Raw genomic sequence first — 27912 nt, 5'->3', positions numbered from 1 at the left:
AGCACCGTGCGCGTGTACGCATCCAGTAGACGGTTATGCGGTACAGAAATCAAGGAGGAGAAACAGCGCTGACTGAGCCGGAAAATCGGAAGTGACTTTCAGCAGAGACACATCTCATTCGTTTTAAGTTTTTTTTACCTGCTTGTGTGACTTGTCAGAAGCGAAGAGCCTCATTCGTAAAGGTAAGAATATTTTGTGTTTGTTGCTGGGTGTAACACAGTGAAAGTGAGTCGGTTAAAGTGTGTATGTGGCTGCGAAACTGGAGTCACCGACTCAAAATGGCGGACAGGCCGTTAGAGCAAAATAAGGGTGGGAATATCTGAGAGCAATGAAAAGTAACCCCTATCAATAGCATTATGCATTTGAAAAAAAACAATGCTCATTTTCAATTCTCAGTTAATGAATTTACATTTCATAATTCACGGAAATCTGACAGCGGCCTGAAATGGTTTGACCCATATGTTAGCTAGTCAATGTTAGCATTCTCTTCGCTATAAACTCACTAAATAAGTCATAACATCTGGTGTCAGTTGTACTTCTGTTTTGAAAACCCCAATTGTACACTTATATGGCTAAGTAAAGCCCTTAAAGTAACATGTGAATGGATGTTGTCAGTAATATTTGAAATTGGGTGTGCCTGTGATGGGTCAGGCCGGGAATTCATCATATCGATGATGCCGGTTGTTATTGAGTTAGTCAGAAAGAGCGTGTGTGGTATTTTGCTGTTTTGTATGTTTATTAATCGTAAAGAAGATCATAATTTTAGTCTGCAAACATGATCAGCGCTGACAAACCTTGTCTGCCTCTCATGTTTGGACTCTGATCAAGATGAAATGTTTTTGGGATGATCACATGAAGTAACTGAAGTTCTTTAAGGGTCTCTCAGCCACTTAATATTTAACAGGCATTAATAAATATTGACTAAATTCACCACCTCAAAAATCATAACATGCACAGATTATTTATCCGCCCTAATTCATTTTAGGTTACTTGCAAGGGCTACATGGCCTAACTTGTCGTCAGTTTGACGTAATTCGATGTGACGTCATCGTTTATATTTAATTTTGAAGTAATTCAATTTCTCTTCACTTTATCGTTTTGAAATGGCCATTTTAAACATTGACATCATATTGTATAAACATTTTAGGTTTAATTTCTTAAAAATGGCCCAAATATAATGTAATAAAATAAAAAAAATCTTAAATATGGATTGTATATAGCACATGTTCATTTGATATTAGATAGGCTTGTGGTAAAACATAGAATAACTCAAATGCATACTGGGAATAAAATAACTTAAATACATAATGGTAAAATAAATAGTACACATACACAACATAAATGGTTATATATTCAGATAGAAATACTTGATTCTTGAAACTTTTATATTTTGGTCAATATGATCTTCAATTGTAGCCTGGTTAGCCAGCCCAGACCTACATCAATATGTAAGGTCTGGCAACTCTTCACACAAACGGCTCAATGCAAGGGGCGGGATATAAGGTTGTCCCTCAAAATGCCTCTGCACGCAATAGGATAGCGCTATGACCAATCAGAGCAACGAAGAAGGTGACGTAGTTACCGTAACCAGTCGGCAAAACTCCAAACACATCTTTCTTGCTTAAAAAGGACTTCAGTAGGGTTATTTGCTCTTCTCTCAAAGAAAAACATAAGTCTAAGTCCTCCAGAGTCGCGGCCAAAGCCGCTTCAAAAGAAAGCTGTTCGCCAGCAGCAGCAGCCATTCTTTGTTTTCAAGTAGGAACCGTTGCAGCTCTGTCGTCATCATGTTAAGCCCGCCCCACAGACGCTACACACGATGTGATTGGCCTGACCAAATTTTGGTTTTTGGAGCTGTTAAGTGTATTGTGAGTGTCTAGACTAAACCCTGGCAGCAAATATATTTTGCGGCCGCTAGGGTGCGTCTAGATTTCTAGGCTACTTCAATTGTAAATTTGATAAGGTTTGACTTAGCTTAGTTTTTGGCTTTATTCGTAGCAGGGATCAGTTCATGGGCTTGTGCAGTACTTGGCTTGCATCACGTGTTTGTGTGTTAGCTCCATAGACTGTAAAAATATGGACGTAGTGTCCGTGACTTCACCCATAGGTTGTGAAGAGCTTTTTTGAAGCCAATAATAGGCAGTGCCTTCCGTCGCCATCTTGGCCGCGTGTCAATGTGTATCACACGCCGAAAATGGGTAAAGAGGTGGGACGCGGGTCAAGCTGAGGTGCTTTGCAGATGCGGTACAGCAGTGTTGCGATCATGCCGAGTCTATTTTTGCTGTACTGCTTGCAAACTGCACGCGCTGATTTAAAGTGATAGCGCATGTTTAGCTTTGAAAATGAACGTGGATTGACACGAAAATGCAGGCGTTTTACCATACATGCAATATACAAAAAGTATGCTCTTAATTTTTACCATTGTTTAATTTTTATTATAACATAGTTTTTTAGTTTTATTTGTAGTAAAACAACAGTAACCACAAATTTACTATGGTCTCACTCTCACCACAATAACCATAACCATGATAACCATCTGTTTGAAAGACGAGGAAGCACGCCTGTCAATCATAACAGAGCGAGGCCAGAGATGAACATGCTCATAAATGGGAGTAATATATAGGATGATGTGTACATCTTTGAATAATTGTAATACAGTTGCTTTAAATATAATTTTTGTCATATAAAGTTTTGAGAGATGATAATGTTTTTTTTTATTGGGTTTGAGCTTATTTATTGAAGTGTGGTTAACAGCAAGTTTGGCACATTTACCTCAGAGTTTATTTCAGTAATATTTATGTTTAACAGGTAATAATAATACAATTTGCATGTCAATCATGCTTCCTCGTCTGTTCATTCATGTCATTTATGCTGTTATGTTAAGTTATATGAGGATATTTATTGCCATAGTAGACGTTCATTGCGTTATTTAGAAATCAGGGCAGCTGATGGCCGATTTTCTTGGCCGATATGTTTGGCTGATTTTCTATTTGTACATAATAATCAAAATGTCCTCATCATTAGCAGATATTTTGAATGAAAAAATGTCACTATTTGAGTCAAAGTTTTGAAAAAAGTAATAAAAAAGGTATTTCTGAAGAGTTTTAAAACCTCCTCTGCACCATGCATTTATCAGACACAGATATTACCTGACACACTGCTGTCATCATCTTTGATCAGTTTTTTTACCATGGCTTTTATTGCTTTGTAGGATTAAATCCTTCTTTGGTTGACCTGATAAATTATTTATTCATCATAAAGTTAACATAGTAAACGTCTAAGTTATTTAGTTGAGACTGTTATTTAGGGCAAATCTTACTAAACACATTTACTTTCTCATTTCTGAGGCGCTATGAGTGACTGATTGTGCTGACAGTGACGTCTTGTGAGTTTAGTGTTGGACAGATCTGTTTTTTCAACCGTTTATTCAAACGAATCGGTTCAAAGTAGTCAGTTCGTGAATCAGACGCGCTGTGTGCTAATCCAGGCCGAGCAGCGCAAAACTGTAAACAAAGTGTTACTGTAACAACACAAAAACATTTCCTCGCTGGATATGATTTGGTCTTCCAACCTTTCGCCACCGTGTCCGTTTTGTTTTGAGTAATATGCGCGAGGGACACAGAAGAGAGACAGTTTACAGACAGAAAGCGTGCGCGCGCGCGGCTCTGCTCACTCTGTCATGCAAACAAAGATCATCACTCGTTAAGCACATTAAATGAGCCCAATCTTTGTGACCGCATGGACGGTGACATAAGCCCATCGCACTGTTGTACTGGCTGCTTAAATACCACAATCCCGCCATCGTTTACTAAAGCTGTTTGTGAACAATGCACGGCTGCAGAGTCTTACACACACAGCCTCAGCAAGCTGCAGGCGGATGCGCCTACCTATTAATCGGCCTAATTTTGCAGCAAAATCGGCCAAAACTGATTTCTTAAAAATATGCCAAAAAATGGCCAAATTATCTGCCCGGCCGATAAATCAGTCGACCTCTAAATCCAACCCAATTGTTTAATGTTATGATTATTACAATCGATTTGCATTTGTTTTTGCATTTTTCCAGCTGGTTACTTATATCCATATTTTGATTTAATAACGAGAGAAAGCAAACTATATGCAGCTGTCGGCTACGTTAACATATCCAACTAATCTGATTTCACTTCATTTTTTTATCATCACAGCAATACATCTTTTGAACAAATAAAGCACAATACTACACATATAATATTCATTTATGTAATTTGAATTTTACCAGTGGAAGTATTTCACAGAAGTATTTACTTTAATACTTATTAATATAATTACTATATTTTTATTTACACATTTATTTAATTTAGCAAATTTTCATGGTTCATTACTGTTGTTTTATTACTTTTGTAATACGTTTTAGCACTTTTTTACTTTGATTGTCATGTTTTTTTATTCAGTATTCAGGGTTTCCCGCAGAAAATGTGTTAGTTAAGGTGGTAGTGTTGGGCGGGTGGGCAGGCCGAGGGCGTGGTAATCAATGTGTCATGATGAAAATTAAAATATTTTAATAAAATAAATAAATAAAATATTTCTTTTTAAAACACTCAAATAAAACGTAATTTTGAAGAAACTATGACAGAAAATGAACACATACTAGATTATTAATGAATTAAATGTTTTACCTCTAACGGGAATAGCTGCATGATGAAGTGAAACTAAACTGAAGCAGATGTTGTAGAACGTCTGGCGAACGATGATAGATAGCTCAAACATTTTCAAAACTGATTATTTCCCTCTATTAATTACATTATCTTAAAGGAGTGTAACTACTGTAGCATGTGAATAATGCACATAAATAAAGTGAGCAAGAGCGCTCAACAATTATATCTAATCAACAGATATGTGAAACCTTAACAGGTTGCTCAAACAACAAAATCACCAGCTAACTTACTTTAAAATTGCAAGAACTATAGACGTATACAATAACAGGCTTAAATAAACCAAAAACATAAGTCCACTTACAGTTCTCACAGACACACGTTTTATCAACTGGCTATCCTCCAGACATGACGGATCAAGTCTTTATCTCATTTCGGCCGTGTGGTGTGCATGCACGCTCGTGGTGTGACCCACATGCACGCTCGCGGTGTGACGCGCGTCTGCGCTATTCTCAGAGATGTTTTATCAACTGGCTAGTTATCCTCCAGACAGTGACGGTCCGGACCATGTCTTTCTCATTTCGGCTGTGTGGCGCGCGTCCCCGCTCGCGGTGTGATGCGCATACGCGCTATTCTCCGAGATGCACTTGACGGCCTTTTGTTTTGTTTTTGGATGACCTAGTTAAGGCGGTAGGGTTTCCAAGCTAAGGCGGGCCGCCTTAACTGAAATATGCTGCGGGAAACCCTGGTATTCATTTTAAAAACTATTGTCAATTAATAATTTATTAGCAAGCAGGGACCAACTTAGTTATTGGTAAAATCCACTATCGGTCAACCACTAATACAGACACATCTGCATTTGCTATCTCTGGATGACCATTTTAGGCAAAAGTGATGCTAGAGATGAAGGCTTGGCTACCGCTTCATTATAAAAAGTGTGAAACTCCGTAATGATTGTTTGTCACATTTGACTTCATGCTAACCTTGACTGAAGTGCCAAATGGGTTGCATCGAAGTCTGTTTAATAAATCATTACGCTTTCAGCTCCACAACAATATGAAGCGATCAGTGGCCACGTCTAGACCAGTGGTCTCCAACATGGTGCCTGCACAGAGTCTGTGAGTTGCCCGCCAAAGCACAATCTACTAATATCCTCAACTTTAAAATGTATTCATTATTATTTTATTTTTTTTGCTTAGGTTTTTTTATATAATATTGTAAGCAATGATAAACCAAATTATTGTTTTTTTTTCAATTGTGGTTAGAGATGCTCCGATCAGCATTTTTGGGGCCGATCGCCGATCACAGAATGGCAGTGGAATGGGAATCTTTTATCTATAATCTAGCAGAGTTTACACCATTTTAGAAATGAAACTAACTATAAATTAGGTATATTATTGTTTTAATAGAGAATCAAAAAAATAAGCACAACAAATATTTCTTCTTGCAAAGAGAAATGTAATATGCCTTTAAAAAGGTTTATGTCTGTTAAAAGTAATTAAAATAAAACAATTCACAGTCTTTACTGTATGAATTAAATATACACGCATTCGTATGAAGTACAACAGTTTTTCACTGATGAGCAGAGAGTAATTTTATTGAGAGATGAATTAGGATACTGTAGCTTTAAGACGTGGGAGAGATCGTTCTCTTCACGTGCACTGATGACAGGCTGCTGTGTATGTGTGCGGCGGGTGTCCGCAAACAAGAGCAGCTGTGAGGAAAATGGAAGTTTAAACCTTCAAAACTTTAAAACGAATGCAAGTAATAAACATTCGAGATGAGGATGCAATTGTCCACGATAGATATGTGTTGTGTATACGCTGTTTGATAGGGATGTGAAGACGCATCGCGCTTAGGACCGGCGCGCGTCCTCATAGAAAATACGCCTATCTCTGTAAAGGGAGAGAGAGAGAGATCCAAATCTGCACGTCACACATGAGCAACGGGTTACAAAATGCTCGCACTGTCTGAAATGGTCTCTAATTGCAGCCGCATCAGGAATGCTATGATGACAAAAGTAAACAGAAAGATCGGCTCTTGAAATCGGCAAATTTAGCGAGTGCCGATTGCGTCATTTAATGCCGTTATCAGCCGATTACGATCGGCGGCCGATCGATCGGAGCATCCCTAATTGCGGTAGCTCTTGCTTACAGAAAGGTTGGAGACCCCTGGTCTAGACACTGCCTCACCAAATCCGCTTTCAGTGCAAGTTGAGCTGAGTGGTGATTAGATCCCATTAGCATCCACATGTTTTGGTGCAAATAATTTAAAATTTTACTAACATCCTGTTAGAGATATAACGATTACCAGTTTAATAGTTAACCATAAAATGTCCAACGCAAAGTATTACAGCATAATTTTTATTACCGTCTAAGGGGATAATCACACCAACTGCGCTTTAAACGCTTCGAAACGCAAAGCGCGACGCACTGCCTTTTTTTAAAAAGAGCAGTGTGACGCGGCTTTTTATATTGCTAAGCAACCACCGAGTCAGCACTCTTGTCAATCAAATATTCAAGCGTGAGCGCTCTTTTGCTGTTGCAGAAACTTTAAAAAGAGGGCGCTTGCTCTGACCTTGTTTGAGGATGAGAGGTGCACAAACACGCAGGATAGAGTGAGCGAGTGTAGTCCGGTTCTACAAAGCAACTGTAAACGTCCCTCACCACAACGTAATGCCCGCCTCTCCCCTCATTCGATTGGACAATGGAAAGACGTGAATGATGTCGGGCGCTTCTCCGCTCTCAGCGTTCCTTTAAAGGCGCATGCTGCGGCCAGCAGCAAAAACCGCAAGGCGCTCGGCGCGCATAAACAGCGTGCAAACGCTCCCTGTCCATAGAAAATCATTCAAAAAAGGCGCCTGCAACTGCAATAAACGCTTTTGGTGTGACTGGCCCCTAACTGTGCCAGTGTCATGGCTTGAAAATCCCTGTCCAGCCTTGACCAATATAAGCAATAACATGAGACAAACACATTCATTCATGTCTGCTCCCTTGTGTTTGTGATGACAGTGCTTCAATGACTAGGAATTTAAATCCACATTTAGGGAAATCTAGTTATACTGACACATGGTAACTTAATTTTTTTTTTGACAGATCCATCTTTTCTATTCATTTTCAATTAAATGATGCAATCTGAGGAGTTTAAAGCTCGTTTCTTTCGAGATTGCTGTGAGCGCAGGTGTCGTGTAGCTTTACTCCTGGGTCATAAAGTACACCCGATTTCTCACAACATATGCAGATTGATGACTTGCTGATTCGTCTTGTGTTTATATGAAAATCTGATTTACTCAGTTTAGTTGTATCTGAACTAGATAAACATTTACCTCAGGACCCCAATGTTTGTTATTTATATGATGTTTATGCAAACAAAAGTGCACTTACATGTAAAATCAATTTTAATTTGGTTTGCATCAGTACTTTTTGACATTTCAAAATATTTGTTAACAAAAACATGGTAATTGATAATAAAGGGCGATTTATATTCGTGCGTAGGTCCTACGGCCTAGGCTATCCGTAGCCTGTGCGTAGCTCTGCGTAGCCTGACGCGCACCTCACAAAATTTCTAACAGCGCGTCGGCTCTACGCGGACCGTAAGCGCTGTGATTGGTCCACCAGAACCCCTCCCATCAGGTAAAAAAACTGCGTCATAGGTATTTCCGTTTGAGACGGTGAAAACAAAGATAAGCCAAGTTGAGGAGTGATTTAACTCAAACTGAAACATAAGTCGCTGTTTATTTACTTCCATCATTGCTGGTCTTCTCAAATTATACACAACAAGTTGCTATTTCTTCTTCGTTTGTGGGTTAACTTGCTTAGCTTCTTCTTCTGTGACGACTTCTGCTACTACTGTAGATACACGCGTGATTACTGCTAACCAGCGGTTTCGCGTGTGTTTGCACGTCGACGCGGACGGCGACGCACAAGTATAATTGAAAACCGACGCAGAACCTACGCCGTAGGAGCTACGCACGACTATAAATCACCCTTAAGGGTGTCACGAAATCGATTGAAATTAAGTCACAAGTAGTTCTGGGCATCGTAAAAAAACAATTACCGGTTCCTGAATGATACTTTATTTAATACCAATTTTATGAATTACATTAAGGTACGAATTACATTAAGGTACACATTACCTCAAATAAACTATGTTTTTCAGTTTGTCTGCTTGAGCCACTTCACAGAGAAACACATGTGACAAACACAATAAATCAGTTCAAAAAGTTTGAATAGTCTTAGTGCAAAATGAACAGTTTTAAGTAGGCTTGCTCCGATCATCTAAATATCTATATAACACGAAGCATCGTGTTTATCAGAAAAAAAAAATTATACAGGTTTGTAACATCATGTGAGTGAGAAAAGGGTGACAGAATTTTGATTTTGGCTGAACTATCCCTTTAACAGTCCTGTTCTGCTAATAGGTTTAGCCATAAAAGGTTATGGCTGCAGAGGGGTGATGTCATGCACCATCAAGGAAAAACATTTCTCGCCTTTGTTAAAGATTTTTTGACTGTATGCTTGTGTTGGATGATCTTATAGTCAGATCCATCTGTCATCAACATGTAAGATTGCCGATACATAATATCATTGGGTGGCGGTTCAAAGGTTACCTAATTACTTATGTATTTACTCAATTATCAGTGACAAACCACCTGATTGGCCAATCTCTCTCTCGTGAGGAACAGTACGCAGTGCACGGTAATCTCACAAGTCCAGGTGTTGCTGTAATGTAGATTATGCTGGTGCTATAATAATAATTTAAAAAATGTATGGGCAAACAATGCCCTGCTTCGTGATTTTTGAATTCATGATTTCACAAAGATTCATCTTGCTTTTCTTAAAAAGTTGAAGTGCCATGCCTGTTATCACAGTATTGACCTCATATGTGGCTGTCAGAGTTACCAGAGTTGTAAGAAATGTTATATGGTCATACAGGCCAGTTTTGAATTATGACTGCAAAATCTCCTTTGCAACGTTAAAAAGTGTTGTAGAATTCATAGTGTTTATGATTTAGTTAAAAAAATAAACTGTTAAATCCAGAGCCACATGGTAGGATTTATTGTCTGTTTGCTAAAGGCCAGATGAGATATTTTTCACCTGCATCAAGCTATTTTAGTTTGCACCATGCTAACTCTGCATTAGCGCATGTTAGACTGAGTGTGATGGAGAAACGTAAAATAATCCACTCATGACAAATAAACAAGTCATTTCATAATAAGCGCCAGTGAATCCACTGTGGGTCTCTTTTGTGCAGGGGTCTCTTGAGAAGTGTGCAAGGAGCTACGTCACCAAATAAGGAAACTTAATTTGCTTATGGTACAAACATATTTGATCAGAAAGAGATACAACCCTTAAGGTCTAATAGAAAGGAAGGAGCGCCATGACCTTAAAACAGACTCCATGGTCATTGCTAGGGATGGGTATCGTTTGGGTTTTTCCCGATACCGGTGACAAATCGATACTTTTAATATGGTTCCAACGCCTAAACCGATACTTTGGGGAAAAAGTCACAAAACCACTGTAGTAAAAGTACAGCATAAAACATTTTACCCACCTTATAACAAAATCTAAAGATCCTATTTTTCAAAACAAATGATTGGTTTGTGTTTTTCCTTAATCAATATAAAACTGCAACAAAATGAAACCTAGATGGGTTACAAACCTTTCACAATCATGTAAATGGTGATCATGTGCAGTGCTGCTGAGAGCAAAATATTTCAGTTGATCGTTCAAGCATTTAAGAGGCACCGAAATCTGGGTACTGATTCGGTCTGGTAGATATAGGCACTTTTTCGGTACCCAACCCTGGTCATCGCCTCGTAGCACCTGCCATATTTATAATATCCATATCTAGAGATCCGTCTCTCATATACAGGTATTAACCCTGCCTGTATATTTTTGTATATATACATTTATACCTGTACATTTTACATATTGTGTATGTTTAACTCTTTCACCGCCAGCATTTTTCATGATTTTCACAAAAGTTTAATGCCTTCCAGAAAATGCTCCTTTTTAAATATATAAACATACAATATATGAAATCAAAGAACAGACCCTCTGCTTTCAAACAAAAAATCAGTTTCATCATACCTTCATGTGTTTTTATCACCTCTCAAATATGTGTAGGTTTCATCAAAAGCACAAAATTTTGAGCAAAAAGCTGAGATAATTCAATTTTTGTGAAGGACTTTTGATAGAGATCAGATGCAGAGCAATCTTTAAAACATGCACGGACATACAGCTGTTTGCCCTAGGGCAATACTTCCGGTTTTTATAAGTTGCGGAAGAGCGCCACCTGGTGGATAATAGCGGTATTGCAGATTGACGAGAACTCGTCAATGGCGGGGAAAGAGTTAATAAACTGTATGCACAAATAAAAAATACAATGCACACTATAGCTTCTGAAAAACATGAATACCGGTCCGTTACTGTGGAAATAAAGACTCGTTTTTTGGTCATACCCTCCACCCCTAGTATTTATGAATGTTTATTGTCTGGGTACGTGACTTGAGCCTATTGTAGACTTCGGTCAGAGTTTTTGCCACTTCACCTTACTCTTTTATGAACTGATTTCATGTTTCTTTTACTAATGAAGACTTCTTCATCTTCTCTCTCTAGATGGCAAGTGAATCACACTGTTGATCGTTCAAGTGGGTCTGACCTGGTGCCTCACTGCAGAGAAAGTCACAAGCTAAAGGTGCTTCCAGTGACGTCGGTTAGCCTGAAAGTGTGAGATCGTGTGTCTCATCCCACAATCCATCCTGCTGAGGAGCTGCTCGGGACTGTTCACCAGCTCCCTACTTGGGGCAGAGACAGCACCCCCACCCTCTTGCCAAAATGGTGCTGTCACAGAGGCAACGAGATGAATTGTAAGTCCACATTCACACAAACAAGCACCCAGAACATGCGTCATAGGTCAAGTGTGGAAAACGTGGTGTTGTAAAGAGCACGACTGCCTGTGCCTCGGGCTGCTGCCTATGACAGCTAGTTAGCTTTAATATTTCATAAAGCATCATGAATGAGGAGTGAAAGAAGGGTTTGTAATTGCGTGACCATCCATGTGCATTCTTCATGCTTTACGTAGCACAAGTGGCCACTGAATAATCTAGAATTTGCAGAAAACCTGTGGATTTCCCCATATTCAGATTTAAACTGTGAAAATGATAACTAATAAGCTGCTGTTTGTTTGCGGTCACGTCACAGGGTCTCTCGCTTGCTCTACCAGCTCCTAGATGCATTCTCAGTCAGGTACCGAAATTAGGCACAGATTGATTTAAGGTGAATTGGTCCTTTGTAGTACCGACATAATTCGGTCGCTGGTCTTAAAAACTGGGGTCAGTACCCAACCCTATAAACTACTTAAAGTAGACAAAGCTTAAGGTAGCATGCACACCAAAACGTTTAGGCCGGCATAGGTTTTCAATTGTTTCCAATGGAAGCACACGTTGAGTTAAAAGAAATTTAACTTTGGGTGAAACGCTCACCTTGTCAATGTCACTTCTCATTCGGCTGTCCAATTACATTGTGTGGGAGGGTTGAACAAATCACAACAACCAACCGGCGCTTTGTTCAATTACTGATAAACAAAGCCGAAGTATCACCGCAGAAAAAAGCAGTGCCCACCATTGCTTTATAGGTGCTGTGTATAAGTTTTGCACAGTTATAGCGTCACTGGTTTCCCAAACACATGCGTTTAGGTAAAGCTGTTGCCGTATTGAAAGCGACCCAGTGTTTACCTGTGCAGAAAGCCAAAGTATATATCTGTGTACTTTAAACATTAAAGTAGGGTTGAGTATTATAACAGAAGTGCACATTGCCATGTCTTTAAATAAAAACTTCATGACGTAGCAGTTGTTCAGGTCTGGTTACTGGACTGCTTGTTTCCATTCAGTCAGTTTCCTTTAGGAAAGTCACTGTTATTAAAACTAGACTCAAGGGTTTGGACTTGCTAAATTTAGCTCATTGGTTGGCTTATGAAATATTCACCATCTGCTTAAGGGGTACTGAAGTCTTTTACATAATGAAACAAAGAAAGAGAACCCGTGGATTAAGAAAATTAAAAGTGTTCTTAGAAATATAATAAGATCCGACAAAAACTTAAGATGACATTGTAGACTCTACTCATTAAAAAGTAAAATACATTCTGTTTTGAGTCATTATGGTGCTTTAAGTTTCTATGAGGGTTATGTTTTATAGGATAGGTGTCTTCATCTTTATAGGAGTCTTTCTATGGAGTTTGCATGTTCTCTCTGTGTAAGCATGGGTTTACTCCGGGTACCCCAGTTTCCTCCCACAGGCCAAAATCATGCAAGTTAGGTGAATTGGAGATGCCCAATTGGCCTCCCCCACATGGATTAACTTGTGTATGGATTAACCAGTTCTTGCCATGAATATAGCCTTGATTGGCGTGAAGAGTAAATAAATAAAGATCTACATGTACACACTGGAACTTAAAATGTTTGTCACATTCCCATCATTTCCACATAAAAAATAATTATATATTTGACTGGCCAAACAAATAAATAAGGACAATCAAGTTTACATTAGTTTGGCTTAATGTGTACAAATAACTGACTGTTAAAGTCGCCATAAAATGGACGTAGCAATTGCCTTTTTCCATGTGCTGACGTGTATCCGAGTGAAACCTGCTTCTGAAATGAAAAATGGCAGGGCTGGATTTGAATTTGTATTTTAATTTTAGTTTAATTTTAATTTTTCATTATTATTCGTTATTATATAATTATTATTTGTTACTTTACTTTATTACTTCCACTTAAGAATAGTTGTGCACTTTTTTATTTTAATACAGATTTTTACATAAATACTATTTTGTACTTAAAAGCTATAATTTTGTTATTTTACGTACCCAACGACTCCTCCGCGCTTTCCAATAGGTTGCACGTAAATATCTGTGCATATGTGCCACCAGTACTCCGAGCGGGTCTTCAGCACCGCAGGGAGCAGCCAGCACTTCCATCCGCAGTTTATTAAAACTAGACAAAGTAAACAAGTTGGTATTTCTGGCCAGAAACTAGGGCTGAACGATACATCGAATTTTCATCGTCATCGCAACATCGTGAACACATCGCAACAGAATGCCTTGACACGATGAATAAAGGGAAAACGGTAAACGCATGTAATAAACGTTTGACCTATCACGTTTAGTCCTTAAGACATGCCCTGCGTCCCAAACCGCATACTTCCATACTATATAGTAGGCACTACTTCTCGTAGTATGGAAGTAGGCAGTTTGGGACGCACGGATGGTTTGCGCGTTCATGCTATTAGGCCAATCAGGGAACCAAATGAAGCGATGATTCACATATTGCGTCTATTGCGCGCTCAAGTTCATTACTTCAAATGTAGGCGGGCAGTATGTGCTCTCTGGAAGTGCCGCGGTCGCGACTCGCACACAGTGCGATGTGCTCGTTTTTCCAGGCTTTTCAAAAAAAAAATACTTTTCAGAATGACACAAGCGCAGCGTGCAGATCATGTGACAATAACCTACGTGTCTAGCGTTTTTAGGCGCGACATGTGAATGGCCCCTAAAACATGAAAAAATATAAAATATTTATCGCAACTCGCATCGTCATCGCAACATTATACAATGTCACCACACATCGCAACTTTTCCTCACATTGTACAGCCCTACATCAGAATTTAAACATGGCTTGTGTATGTAAATCCCGCGTTTAGGTCGGGGTGTTTGTTCCCGTTTTCCTGTTCTTGGCGTTCGCTGAATTCTGGGTTTATAGCCTAATCTGGCGCTTCAGTGCAGTATAGCCACATAGTATGTAACAATGAGCACGATCTCCCGAGACACTTCAATAGGCTACTAATAAATTATTAATATGGGCTGTTTTCTTGTACAAAATTAAATATTTTAAGTTAAATTAGGGATGCACCGAAATGAAAATTCTTGGCCGAAACCGAAAACAGAAAATGAGGAAACCAAGGCCGAAAAACCGAAACCGAAACACCGAAATAAATTATTATGCCAATTATTAGTACAAATGCATTTATGGCTATCACTGTGTACTAACTTTACTAGGGGTGTGTGACAGATCACAAAACTCACGGTTCAGATCACATTACAGTTTTTGAGGCACGGATCGGATTACTTTTCAGATCAGCAAAAAGGGGGTGGGGAAAATCTAATAACAAATAAAGAAATTACAAACATTTATAAAAAAGAACAAAGCTGCACATTAATAAGGGCTAACATTAGGTACAGAAATCGAATTAAATGAGTCATAACACTGTCTTTATTGTATAAATTAAATATATTATTATTTTTAGAGCTATTTGTCTCTTTGTTAGACTTAAGTAATTGAGGTGTCTCTTTAAATAAGCAGAGACTGGTTTATGACTGTAATCTATACATACACTTAAGACATAAACAAATGTTTTTATTAGAAAAAGAATACTTTGGAGATAATTTTGTTTATATGTGCCCTGTCAATAACAGAAAGATTTTACGTTCGCTTGTTTGCGTCTCACTCGTGTGTGTACTATTGAGGGCACTTAAACGCGCGCGCACACAGAGAACGAAGGCAAATCCCAAACAGCGCAGCATTGGCGGGGAAGCGTTTTCTCTTAATTGACGAGATATCTCGTCAATGGCGGGGAAAGAGTTAAAGAGTAGGACTGAGCGGTATATCGAGTTTTAGTAATATATCAGTATTTTTCCCCAGCGGGAATACGGGATGAGACAATAGTATCTATATCGGTATGGTCTGATATGACCCTACTTCCTTGCAGCAGAAGCTCTGCCAGAAATGTACACTGGATCAGGCGTAAGCTTTTCAAACAGCTTGCATGTTGTAAAAAATCATAGTTGCCGATTATTCACATTGAAGTTTTAAAGTGTTTTATAACTTTCTGTGAAGCAGCTGCATGAAAAATGCATGATAAATTCTAAACATCCAAAACTAAATAATATAAGGTAAAACACAAATAATTATGGTAATTATGTTGTTAGTAAAACATCAAATACCAACGGTTAAAAGAGATGTCAACTTAACCATTTTTAAATCTCTGATTCACCTCTCTATTTGTTGGCCAAACAAATGGACACCTGTAATTGAAGTTTTTGGTGATTATGTAATTGTTTCAAGCGTAATTGTAATTCCTGATTAGTTTTTCAATGAATTGTGCAGCCCTACCGGGATATTTATGGTATGTCGCCATTCATCCCAAAATTAGTGGTATGAAATTTGGTCAGTATTGACCAGCCCTAGTAAAGAGTATGCTGTTTAAAAGTACATGAATAAAACACTGCTTCTCTCCCAATGGGTGTTTAATAAAGTTGAGAACAGCAGTACATGTTTAGTCACATATACTTCTTTTCATCCACGTAACACTTTTGAGATACTTGTTTAATAGCAGCAATATGTGTATTTTATTCACAAACACAGCAATAATTGAGGCATTAATTCTCACTTTTAATGTGGTTGTCGCTCCCAAACATTTGCAGTGTGTATGTGGCAAATGATGTTCCTAACAAGTTTTGCATGGATCTAATGTTATATGACCTCCCACTTATTGATTTTTCTATGGCTCTTTGCTAATGTGATAAGTCCAGTCTCTTCGATCGCTTACCGTACATGCATTACATCTTAAGTGATTTGAGATATCCCACTCTACTGAAGAACCTCATTTTAAGAAAGGAAGTCTGAGATGATACAGCATGGTTACATATCTCTGTCTTATTACGTCATCTCTTTGTCTTCCAGAAATCGAGCTATAGCTGATTATCTGCGCTCCAATGGCTATGAAGAGGCATATTCTGTATTTAAGAAGGAAGCAGAGTTGGATATGGTAAAGATTATTTTTTACACTAAGCTTTTAGAAAAGACAAACTGCTATTCAGAAATAATTATTCATTTTAAACAAGATACAATTGTAAGTATGCATTTCAAATGGCACCCATCACTTACTATCCATTTTATATAAACATCCTATCACTTGCCCATGCTGGCTGGTAATTTTTGCCCCATTTGGTGATTTTAGTACGCAAGCCGTGTTCCCATTCTCGCTTTTAATGTTTTCAGAATGAGGAGTTGGATAAGAAGTACGCAGGCCTTTTGGAAAAGAAATGGACCTCGGTCATCAGATTACAAAAGAAGGTGTGTATGATTGCTAAAGAACAACGTCTCTGGTCTTCTTTTCAATGGCGAGATCTAGGACATGTTGTAATGGTCTTTTCAATATCTAACCCTAATGTTGTTAGGTAATGGAGTTGGAGTCAAAGCTAAATGAAGCCAAGGAGGAAATCACTTTAGGAGGCCCTGTTGGTCAAAAAAGAGACCCCAAAGAATGGATCCCACGCCCTCCTGAAAAATACTCCCTCAGTGGCCACAGAAGCCCTGTTACACGTGTCATCTTTCACCCTGTGTTCAGTCTTATGGTCTCTGCTTCAGAAGATGCCACCATCAAGGTGTGTTGGGTGTTTGCTTGTTCTGATATTTTGTGTTTCGGGTGTATTAACGGCTGATAGGCTGGGAAAATGGACTTAAAGGGATAGTTCAAATCTGTCAATCATTTTTTCATCCTCATTTTTCGTCTTGTTTATAACAACATGAGTTTTGAGTGACGACAGAATTGTCATTTTTGGGTGAACTACCCATAAAAAGACATTTGCATTATATTTAGCACTTCATGGATCAAGGATGCTGTGCTAAATTTTGGTTTTCAAATCCATCTGCTCTTATTTCTTTCTGCTGAGTCACTGATGATCTCCATGGAGAAATGATGATGCTGTGGTTGCCCAGGGCAACAGCACAGTGAGCAGATCTCTGGACATTAGGCAGGGCACTTACAAACTCTCTCTGCCTGATGTTTTATCCGTCTTTATGCATTTCTGTGCCTTTATCTGGTGTGAGAGCGGCATATTGATTTCAAAGAAATATCATAGCTCATGTTTTAATCAAAGTGTCAGATTTTTACCTGACTGTCTTTTGTTTGCCTTGCTGCAGTACGCAATGATTTAACCTTAGAGGTCTTTCTGCTATATGTTATTTTGATGTTAATTATTGAGATGTGACTATTTCATGGTATTTCAACTCCTTCAAAGTAAACTTTTCAAGTAAACTCGCTATGTTGGGTTTTAAAAAAGAACCAAACTGTTATTTTTACTGCTGCCTAGGGCTGAAACTATTGATGATTTTCAAAATCAATTAATCGGGCGATTATTGATATTATATATTTTTTTCTAATAATTGACTAATCGGTTTAAAGCAATATTTGCTCAATTAGATTTTTTACCTCTAGCTAATAAGGAAATAAATGAGGGTATTAATGTGTAGAAGTATTCATGTTTAAAAGTGCAAAAGCCAAACAGTATTACAAAGTTTTACTAATATAATATTTTTGATATTTAAAGCCTTAAATAAAAAGTTTGTGCAGCTTTTAAATAATAAAACATCTCTTTTTTTTGTTATATTTTTTTGGCCAGTTTTTGCCTATTTAAAGGAACAGTATGTAAGAAATTTATATCAATTAATCATTAAATGGTCCTGAAATGTCACTAGACATTAATAAATCATTTTCATTTCAAATATTTATATCACTCACAACAGCGGTCCGGCCAGGATATTGTCATTTAAAAAGTGGAGTTGCAGCCCTCAACTGATGTTTATGTTGTCGTTTGGTATATTGGCCACCAGCTGTGTGATTGCAGTACCAGTTTTAGCCACACGTTTTGTGATTGCAGTACCAGTTTTGGCCACAATCCTACATATACTGTTCCTTTAACAGTGACTTTTTTTAGGAGAGGGCAGGAAAGTACAGGGATGAGAGAGGGGTATGGGATCGGCAAATGACCCCGAGCCTGGAATCGAACTCGGGTCGCCGAAAGTGCGAAAGCACCACATGTCAGAGCGCTTCCCACTACACCATCGGCTCAGACATAATAAAACATCTTAAAATGTCAAAATATAAATAAGCAAAACGAATTGAGTCTCCAGGGATGTGCGGAGGAAATTTTAAACCCCTTACTTTAAAACAGATGCTTAGTTTGTGGTTCATTACTATTTTTATGAAAACCAAACAACAATTAAACACATACAAATTCACTTGTATTAAAGGAAATTAAACCTTTATAAACTAGCATTCGTTTGCGCTTTTGCTTCCATCATTGTCCTTGTCAGGGTTGCCAAATCCGAGTAACAAAACCAGCCCAATTGCCATTTCAAAATTTGTCCAAAAGCATCCCAATGATTTTTACAGCCCAAATACCAACAAATAATAACCCAAATTCTTCCATCTCTAAACGCCCAAAAAAATCAACCTGCAGAAACGGGTTGGAAAGGCAGAGGACATGGCAACGCTGCCTTGCTTTTAACCAAGCTGGTTGTGCGGTAAGAATAAGTTGTTGATAAACATGCAGTTCACGCTGTATGAGGAAACATCATCTGACTTTAATTGTAAGTGTGTAAAGCGGACGCGTGGCCACACTGTCCAACGGTGGTGCGGACTACAACGTTAACGTTACAGACAAAGTAGTCGATAATGAAATTGATTGACAGCAAATCTCATTATTGATTTTATTAAGTTAAATAAAAAAATTCTTATCGGTTTTATAGATTAATAGTCTGTATTGACTAGTCATGGATCACATAGCTGTGTAGATTAAGCTTATTGTTATTAAACGGCATTTAAACTGTTTAGCGTTAACTGAAGGTAAGAATTTATGACTGATATAATATTATCTGTTAATAAATATTTGTTAATGCACGGTGCGTGTCGACACATGCATACAGACAGTTTGCCACTTTTCTATTCCTAATTTGTGAATGGCCTGTAAATGACGTAAACTATTGCCGCCCTGGCGGTCTGGTAAAGAAATCATTTGTATGAGAAATCATTGAACTACATTTGTGTCCATGCTTGTATTGTTCGGAAGATGCACAGAGACACGCGCACATCCGGACAGACTAATCGCCTCTTTCCTAGACCCTGACTATAAACATCTACCTTTTTTGCACAAACAGAGAAAGCTAAACTTTTTGATATGTTTACTGCTTTAGAAATGGCCACTGTGGTAGATGAATCAGAAAAAATTGTTGTGCTCTCATTTAAAAAAACATCTAAATGCTTCAATCAAGTCTTTAAGTCTGTCCCACTGTGTCATCCTGCAGGTTTGGGATTACGAGGCCGGAGACTTTGAGCGTACACTGAAGGGTCACACTGACTCTGTACAGGACATCTCCTTTGACCAGACTGGAAAGCTGCTGGCATCCTGCTCTGCGGACATGACTATCAAACTCTGGGACTTCCAGGGATTTGAGTGCATCAGGACCATGCATGGTAACCTTTGACACCATATGATACTACTAAATAATAGCTACTGTTTTGCTGTACAAATCGGCCTTTAACCCACAATCTACCGCAGCCACTTCCAACATGGACTTGAAGCTTATCGTGATCTGTATTAGTGGGACTTAAAATCCTCTCTTTTTCTGAGTGTCAGGACCTGTTGGCCTCGGGGGGCTGGAGGGGGGGTAAAGGTTTGTTTGGGTCAGGATTAACAGAGCGGACGGCTTTAATCTCCCACTCTAATAAGAGACCCTCTTTAATCATATGCTATAATCAGGGCTAGCCTTAGTCACTTCAGATTCAAATGAGTTAGTTTGAAGATTTAAATAGATTTTTATCGTAGTCTTGAGTAGGAGGGTTGTTGTATAATGCTAGTTTATTATTTTATTAGTCAAATATATTTTAAACAGAAAGTAAATATATTAATGTATGCAAACATATTAATATATATTTATTATTCTTTTACCATAGTAAAGTTTTAACTCCACCATTTAAAAACACACTGCACTGAATTTTCATGATCGTAAGCCAGCACACAAGGAAAAAATAGTATTTTAAAAAACTAGTTAAAAAATAATTTTGTTTAAAAAGAAGAGTTGTTAAAGGGGACAGAGAATGAAAAACCATTTTTACCTTGTCTTTGTTGAATAATGGTAGTCTACCCGCATTCACAAACATACAAAAAGTGCTAGACATGCTAAACATCTCAGTCTCATAGAAATTCCTCTTTTAGAAATGTCAGCCAGAAAACGGCCCAATCTGAAAAACTGATGCTTATGACATCACAGGCATCTCACTGCCCCTCCACTTTAAAATAATTGGCTACATTTTTTGAGTGGCAGCAAAGTCAGCCAATCAGTAATGAGATTGCAAGTTAAGCCAGTAGGGGGAGCCAAATAGGTGCAAAACCACTTGTTTAAAATCCCCACCCCTAATAGAGCTATCTGAGAGAGGTTTTTAGGAAGCTTCTAAGGCATTACAGACCCAAACAAAAAAAAATGTTGTCTACATGTCACATCACAGAACAAGAATAAATACCCCGTTCAATCATTCTATGTCACCTTTAAGTGTCTGGCATACATGGGGTACTCCTGTTGTGAATGCTGGCTATGTATGCTGTCAAAACATGTTTATGTACTGCAAAATAATAGATGTTAAAAATAATAATATTAATAAAAAAAAATTCATGCCCTTAGGACACGATCACAATGTGTCGTCAGTTGCCATCATGCCCAACGGTGATCACATAGTGTCTGCCTCCAGGGATAAGACCATGAAAATGTGGGAGGTGGCCACTGGGTGAGTAACACTGAACATCATTGTTTTGAGTCGAACATAGTGGGGTGATTGTGGGCTAAATATTTTCCAAGAGAACACAACTGGATTTCAACGAGTCACATGTCTAGCTCTTAGTGTCGTGTAGTTTTTGGTAAAACCTCAAGGAGAGGTTACTGTTCGTGTTATAATAAATCATATTTGATTAGGGGATAAAATGTAGCATTTATGTGTAACCCATGCTGTATCGTGATTAATATATACGTCTCTATATTCAGTTACTGTGTGAAGACGTTCACGGGTCACAGGGAGTGGGTGCGTATGGTCCGGCCCAATCAGGATGGGACGCTGTTGGCCAGCTGCTCCAATGACCAGACGGTGCGTGTGTGGGTGGTGGCAACCAAGGAGTGCAAGGCGGAGCTGCGGGAGCACGAACATGTGGTGGAGTGCATCTCCTGGGCTCCTGAGAGCGCACACCCCACCATATCTGAGGCCACTGGCTCTGAGGTGAGAGATATAGAGAGGGCAGTATTGGGACTCATCCTGCTTAAATTTGAAATTGTATTGCAACTTTTGTATTGCAAATTTATACCATTAAGCTTAACAATTAAAGCGATAGTTTACCCAAAAATGAAAATTCTGTATCATTTACTCACCGCCATTTTTGTGACAAACCTACGTATACATTTCTTTGTTCTGATGAACACAAATAAAGATATTTTGAGAAATGTTAGTATTTATTTTTCTTACTACAGAATTTTCAATTTTGGGTAAACTATAACTTTAAGGCTGGACTATTTTTTACGCTTTTCCACTTTATCTGCATGATTGTGATGTTTTTGAAAGGTTTCATATGTTGTTGTTAATGATTGCATGTTTAATATTCCTTTGCAGAACAAGAAAAGTGGAAAGCCTGGCCCATTCTTGTTGTCCGGATCCAGAGACAAGACCATTAAAATGTGGGACATAAGTACTGGCATGTGCCTTATGACACTGGTGAGTAGAGCTACAACAGTCTGATTTATATATACACATCACTAATAATAAACATACATTTGCATGAAGCATCCACTTGTGCATGCCCATGTTGATTAGAGTATTAAAAACTTAGTTTTAAATGAATGTAAATATTAGGGGTGACCCCGAATAGTCGAAGATTCGATGCATCGATAGGAGAAGCCTGATTCGACTACCAGTCTCACAGTCGAATCGTCGCAGATGTGTTATGAAATGAGGATCATTCAATTTTGGCCGTACTGTATATGGGTGCACACATTATCTGATTTTACATATAACAGCTTTCTCACAATATATTAATATACTGCATATTATGATAATGCTGCAAATAATATGTGAAGTAGCAGCTTTCAATAAATATTTTTAAAATGCGTTAATAAATCCAACAACCCCTGTGACCGGGCTTCACGTCCATAAGAGGTCTCTATCTTAATAAAGCCTTGCCTCTTTGTTTCGACATTTAAAAGACAAAGCTGGCAAATTAAACTATGACTTTCGTTCTTTTAATAATTTCTATATTTTATTTTATTTATAAATCACTTTGGGTTATCTGATTTAACTATTTGGCTTGTGTTTTGTTTCCGTGCACTTGAGGCATTTTGCATATTTGTTCTGCACTTTGTAACTTCTGACCTTATTTTATTTTACAAAAAATTATTTATTATAAACGTAAATTCTGATCTAATTTAAGTATGTAAATTTTGGATAGCTTTTCGTTGTATGGATGTTGCGCTGTTGCGTGCTGGCCATGCTTGCGCATGCAATTTAGCCGAACGGGCTAGGTGCTCTGCGTCTCATATTTAGGAGTTCATCAAACTAAACATTAAAAAACGGATGTTTTTCGACGAGTATAAGTTTTTAAAATGTATTTAAAACATAGTGGTTATCTTGTCAAAACAGGTAAGCCGTTTTTATTTTATTTCGGTGATAAAACGGAAACTAGTATCTGCACCGAACCTATTTCTGCCTGACACGAATGTCTTTCTTGTGATTTAATATTATGGTGGGTCGGTGTTCACTTTCAAATGATAGCAAAGAGATTCCTGAAATAAATAATATCATCCGGTCTTTCTGTATCTAAAGTGAATACAGAGATGATCAAAGTCAAAGCAAGCAAGCAGGTATTTCTGTGCTAAATAATAACGCATAGTGTCTATAAAATCATTAATTTCAGTGTTTTTCTTGTTATAAATTAACGTTTAATGAATTGTATATAAAGATTAGTTTTTATCATTTACAGTCACAATCACAAATTCATCAGTCATTTCTCATTTGTCCGTTTTTTTTTTGGTCATGACTGCTTTGACGCGCTATCTCCAAATTAAATAAAAATACTTAATTGTAGCTGGAGTTATTCACCTTTGTTATTTTTTTAGGTTTAGTTATCAAAATGTATTTTTGTGTGATGTTCTGTAGATCGTGGCTGTAAAATGTTATGAGGAATAATTAAACAAATGTTGCCTTACATTTGACCTTAAAAATATATATATAAATGCATCGTCAGTTTTGTCTTCGTTTATTACTTGAAAGACAGTTTTGGTCACTTTATCAGAAAAGTGGTTTATGTGTGCTGCTTGTGAAAGAAAATAAAAGTTACCAATTTGTACCTGGTCTGGCCCCCTCCCAACCCACAAACATAGATGATTTGACTATCGGTCGACTATGGAAAGATTCGACAATTCTGATTCGAATATGTAAATCCTTAGTCGAGGACACCCCTAGTAAATATAGAACAGATAAGATCTGCGATGACATCATGAGATTAATCCAGATGAAATATTTTAATCGATTGACAGCCCTATTATTTATACCTCAGGACTGTTGAATGCTTTATTCTGATTGGATGAAATGTTCCATGGGTGTTGATTATTTTTCTGTAAAACGCACACTTAACCTGTTAAATGTCTTAAAATAACCACCATTTACCGTGGTATAAGCTGAATAATTGACTCGATAGTCTAGATTGTTGCTATATTCGGTATTACAGGTGATTACTGGTGCTTCAGCCTCTCTCCGGTTAGATCACTTGCCAACTGTGTCACCGTCTTCCACCGTCGTTTTGATTTTTTTTGTAATTAAATAATTTGGTTTTGTTAGAGAAAGCAAACACTAACAAATGAATGTGTGAATTCCGCTGAGCTGTATGGGCATCACGTCACAGAGCAACAGGTGTCAGATTTCATTTATTACTAGTGTGCGAGGCGAGCTGACTGACCAGATGATAGCAGAAGCCGCGTGCTTACTCGTTTTTGTTATAATTTACATATAGAACGTTTAATATAAGTCAGATCGTTTTGTTGTTTTGTTTTTTATTAAGAATAATAATAAACCCTTTATTCAAGCAGCACATAAGCGATTTAACACAGCGTACGCAAATGCTGCATTTAAAAGGGTTCCCACGGGTCCTTGAAAGTTTGTAAATCTGGGGGGGTCAAGGCCCTGGGAAGTTTTTGAAAATATGCATACATAGATACAGGTCATTAAAAGTGCTTGAATCTATTTTATGAAAGAAAAAAATCCATATTATTTTCTGTGTAGTGTAGGATAATATTATAAAAATACTAGACTTTTTAAGCACACGTGCTAAACTGTTCACTTTAAATGCTCTTATATCTTCTGTATGTGAATGTTGATTCATACCAAAATGCTTTTTTGCATAGTTGTGTTTGACACATGAAAACGTCTTGGGTTACGTATGTTAGGTAACTGTTGTTCCCTGAGAAGGGAACGAGACGCTGCGTCTCCCTTGCCATACTTTCTGCGTCCCTGTAACGCCGAAATGATATTTCAGATAGTGATATACTTCCTGGCTCCCGCGTCACCCTGTCTTTGTCGTTAAGCCTCACCATTGGTTGAATTTGATATACACATTCAGACACACTTACCCCTGGAGGCGTCCCCAAAGTGATGCAGCGTGAGTTCCCTCTAAAGGGAACTGTAACAATATATCTTAAAAGGTAACACAATGTAACCTTGCACTCATTTGAAATGTGTCCCCACATTTAGTCCTTGAATTTGTGGGTATTGGAAAGTCCTTGAAAGGTCCTTGGATTTGAAGTTAACTAAGCTGTGGGAACCCTGATTTAAACAATTGCCTCTAATTTTAAAGTGAAAGTAAAATGCACACGCCTGCATGTGCATTTATAAGCCACACCCTGATTAACCGGTGGGAAAATTCGGTCACCGCAACAACCCTACTCCAGTTATTCAATTATACGAAAATAATGCACACTCCTGCCGCAAAGTGAGCATAAAAATCAAATCATTTATTGGCTGTTGTCAATTATTCCTTACATGTATCAGAAATCTTATCATTGCCACACAAGCAATATCAAGTAAAATCAATAAAACATCATGTACAAGTGAGACAGAAAAATAGATGGACATGGTTGTTGAATGGCACCCAAAATACTTTTGAGCAAGACACATTTCCCACAATTGCTCCCCGCTGCAGTGAAGGCTGCCCACTGCTCTGTGTTTGTATTTGTGTTTTCACTACTCACTGGGATGTGTTGAATGAAAGAGTCACTTTCCAAATATGCCTTACCACACCTTTGCCACTATGCGTTGCCACCTAGTGGAACCTTCTGTAATTGAAATTCTGTAACCCACTTATTTATCATTGAACTTTTGGTTGTTTTTCTTCTCAGGTTGGTCATGATAACTGGGTGCGTGGAGTGTTGTTCCATCCAGGTGGGAAGTTCATAGTGAGCTGTGCTGATGATAAAACACTTCGTATATGGGATTATAAGAACAAGCGCTGCATGAAGACCCTGAGTGCCCACGAACACTTTGTTACCTCTCTGGGTAAGCCAAGTCATTATTTATTCCTGGATGCTTTTATGGGAAAATGTCTGTGACTCATTGAAATAGTGACTCATAGTGAGCTTTCATTTATTTCCAATGAATGTTTGGCCTTTTGAGAAAACTATTGTTGTTAGACCAGAGGTCACATCTTGTTTTTAACATTTTTGCCTTATGTATGTGCTTCTCTCCCTACCTTTCCTCCACAGATTTCCATAAGACGTCTCCTTACGTGGTGACGGGAAGTGTAGATCAAACGGTGAAAGTGTGGGAATGTCGCTGATCGACATAGGATCCGACCTTTCCCTCTCCCCTACGCCACCACTTCGGCCACTCCCACACCTGTTGTTCAGGATGCAGTCATTACTATGGTTACCACCTCATCCAGCTCTCTTCTAAATAACTATTGTCCTTTTATGTAAATTACTCTGGATGTAGTTTGAGCTTATTAAATGTTACACAAGACACTCACACAAGGAGAAAAAATGAAACAAGTAAAAAGTAAAACAGGTATTCTTGCATGAATCCAAAACTTGTATACTGTAAATTTTTTGCTTCTCATCATCTAAAAGTATCATAGGGACGTAGAGCACAGGTGATGCTCGGGCCTCAAGCGTTTATGAACAGAAGGCAGAATGATGCTGTTTGGGGAATACAGGGCACTCAAAACTATTCGTTTAATTTTCATTTCTTTTTACGAGAGATACTGGGGTGCTCGCCTGGTTCTCCCCGTTGCTGTAAGCATTCATGTAGTTCATATTTTGGGCACGCCATCCATGTCATTTTATATTAGCCAGACAGTTTTGAAACGTTTACCACATTTGACATCCCATTAGACAAGGAGGATCGAAACACTTATTAAGAGAAGACATAACACTTTTACAGTGACGTAAAATGCACGTGTCCATGCAGGAGTTACAGTTTTACGCAAGATTTACATTTTCTTTATTATTGTACAGAAAATAAACTCTGACACACCCTCCATTACCACAGATTTTGTGCTTTTGGAGGGCTTTGACAAAATTAATTTACTGACAGAAAGGGGCAGGTCGAGAGCCACGTTACTCGTGGTTCTGAATGAAATCGCTTGTGTATATTTGCGCATTAAATACAACTTTAGGGACATCAAAACACCACTTCACAGTTTCACTTTAACCATCCCCGTTCTGCAAGCCCAAAGGAGAGTTTGCTTCCTAATAGGTTACTATTCATTATGCAACACGCTCTACATTGAGCATCCATGCTTTATCATTCTGCTGCTTGTCTGCACCATCGTCTGTCTGCTCTCGCTCACGTTTGCGAGGAGTTCAGGAGACGTCGCCTTTTGAAGTACTCCCCGGCAAACTTTATGCTCATCTAGTCGAATAAGGGAGGTCGTTGCATTGTGGAATAAACACAAAGTCACTATTCTGGGCACCTGTGTGATAGATCAACGTGCAATAACTAACTCTAAGTTATGTATGTGTTTGCCATGTTGGAAGGTGTGGTGAAGACGTTCTGGCTGCCATACTAAGGCAACAATTAGCAACTTTTAAGACTACATCTGTGATGAGTAGTTTGCTGTGCTTGCTGGTCTGCAGCGTGCTGTACTTTAACAGTAGAGTCATGTATGCACAACCACTGCCATTTCAAAGCTACGTGCGTGCGTGCGTGTGTGTGTGTGTGTGGGGGCTCTGGCTCCAGCTGTCCGCCTTTTCTGCCTTGTTAATGTACTGAGAATCCCCAATATCGAGGACTTCATTCTGCTTTTTGTGGTCTCACTGTTGACACGCACTCGTGCGCTCACGTAAATAAATATTTGTCCATCAGTATATCTTGATGTCATTGTTTGCAGCATAATTAAATAATAATAAAATATCTGTAAATACAAA

The 27912-nt window shown here is 38.3% G+C and overlaps 1 protein-coding gene across 1 annotated transcript; it reads left to right on the top strand.

Annotated features, from left to right (window-relative positions):
* The first annotated feature begins 20 nt into the window (after positions 1-20).
* pafah1b1b (platelet-activating factor acetylhydrolase 1b, regulatory subunit 1b) lies at positions 21-27912 on the top strand. Its single transcript, XM_065287421.1, has 11 exons — positions 21-182; positions 11246-11496; positions 16363-16447; positions 16681-16755; positions 16860-17066; positions 19768-19936; positions 21142-21244; positions 21499-21727; positions 22115-22216; positions 25888-26044; positions 26251-27912. Exons 2-11 carry the CDS (start codon positions 11465-11467, stop codon positions 26322-26324), a joined length of 1233 nt encoding a protein of 410 aa, XP_065143493.1. The 5' UTR covers positions 21-182; positions 11246-11464; the 3' UTR covers positions 26325-27912.

This window comes from Paramisgurnus dabryanus, chromosome 18, assembly GCF_030506205.2.
Source record: "Paramisgurnus dabryanus chromosome 18, PD_genome_1.1, whole genome shotgun sequence".
NCBI classification, from domain to species: domain Eukaryota; kingdom Metazoa; phylum Chordata; class Actinopteri; order Cypriniformes; family Cobitidae; genus Paramisgurnus; species Paramisgurnus dabryanus.
The sequence above is the reverse complement of the archived record's forward strand: the minus strand, read 5'-3'. Positions and strand labels throughout refer to the sequence as shown.

Excerpts from the sequence above, each read along its gene's own strand:
- pafah1b1b (XM_065287421.1), top strand. The coding sequence starts at position 11,465 with ATGGTGCTGTCACAGAGGCAACGAGATGAATT. Across the intron at positions 17,067-19,767 it reads CAGAAGATGCCACCATCAAG|GTTTGGGATTACGAGGCCGG; the intron begins GTGTGTTGGGTG and ends GTCATCCTGCAG. Across the intron at positions 19,937-21,141 it reads GTGCATCAGGACCATGCATG|GACACGATCACAATGTGTCG; the intron begins GTAACCTTTGAC and ends TCATGCCCTTAG.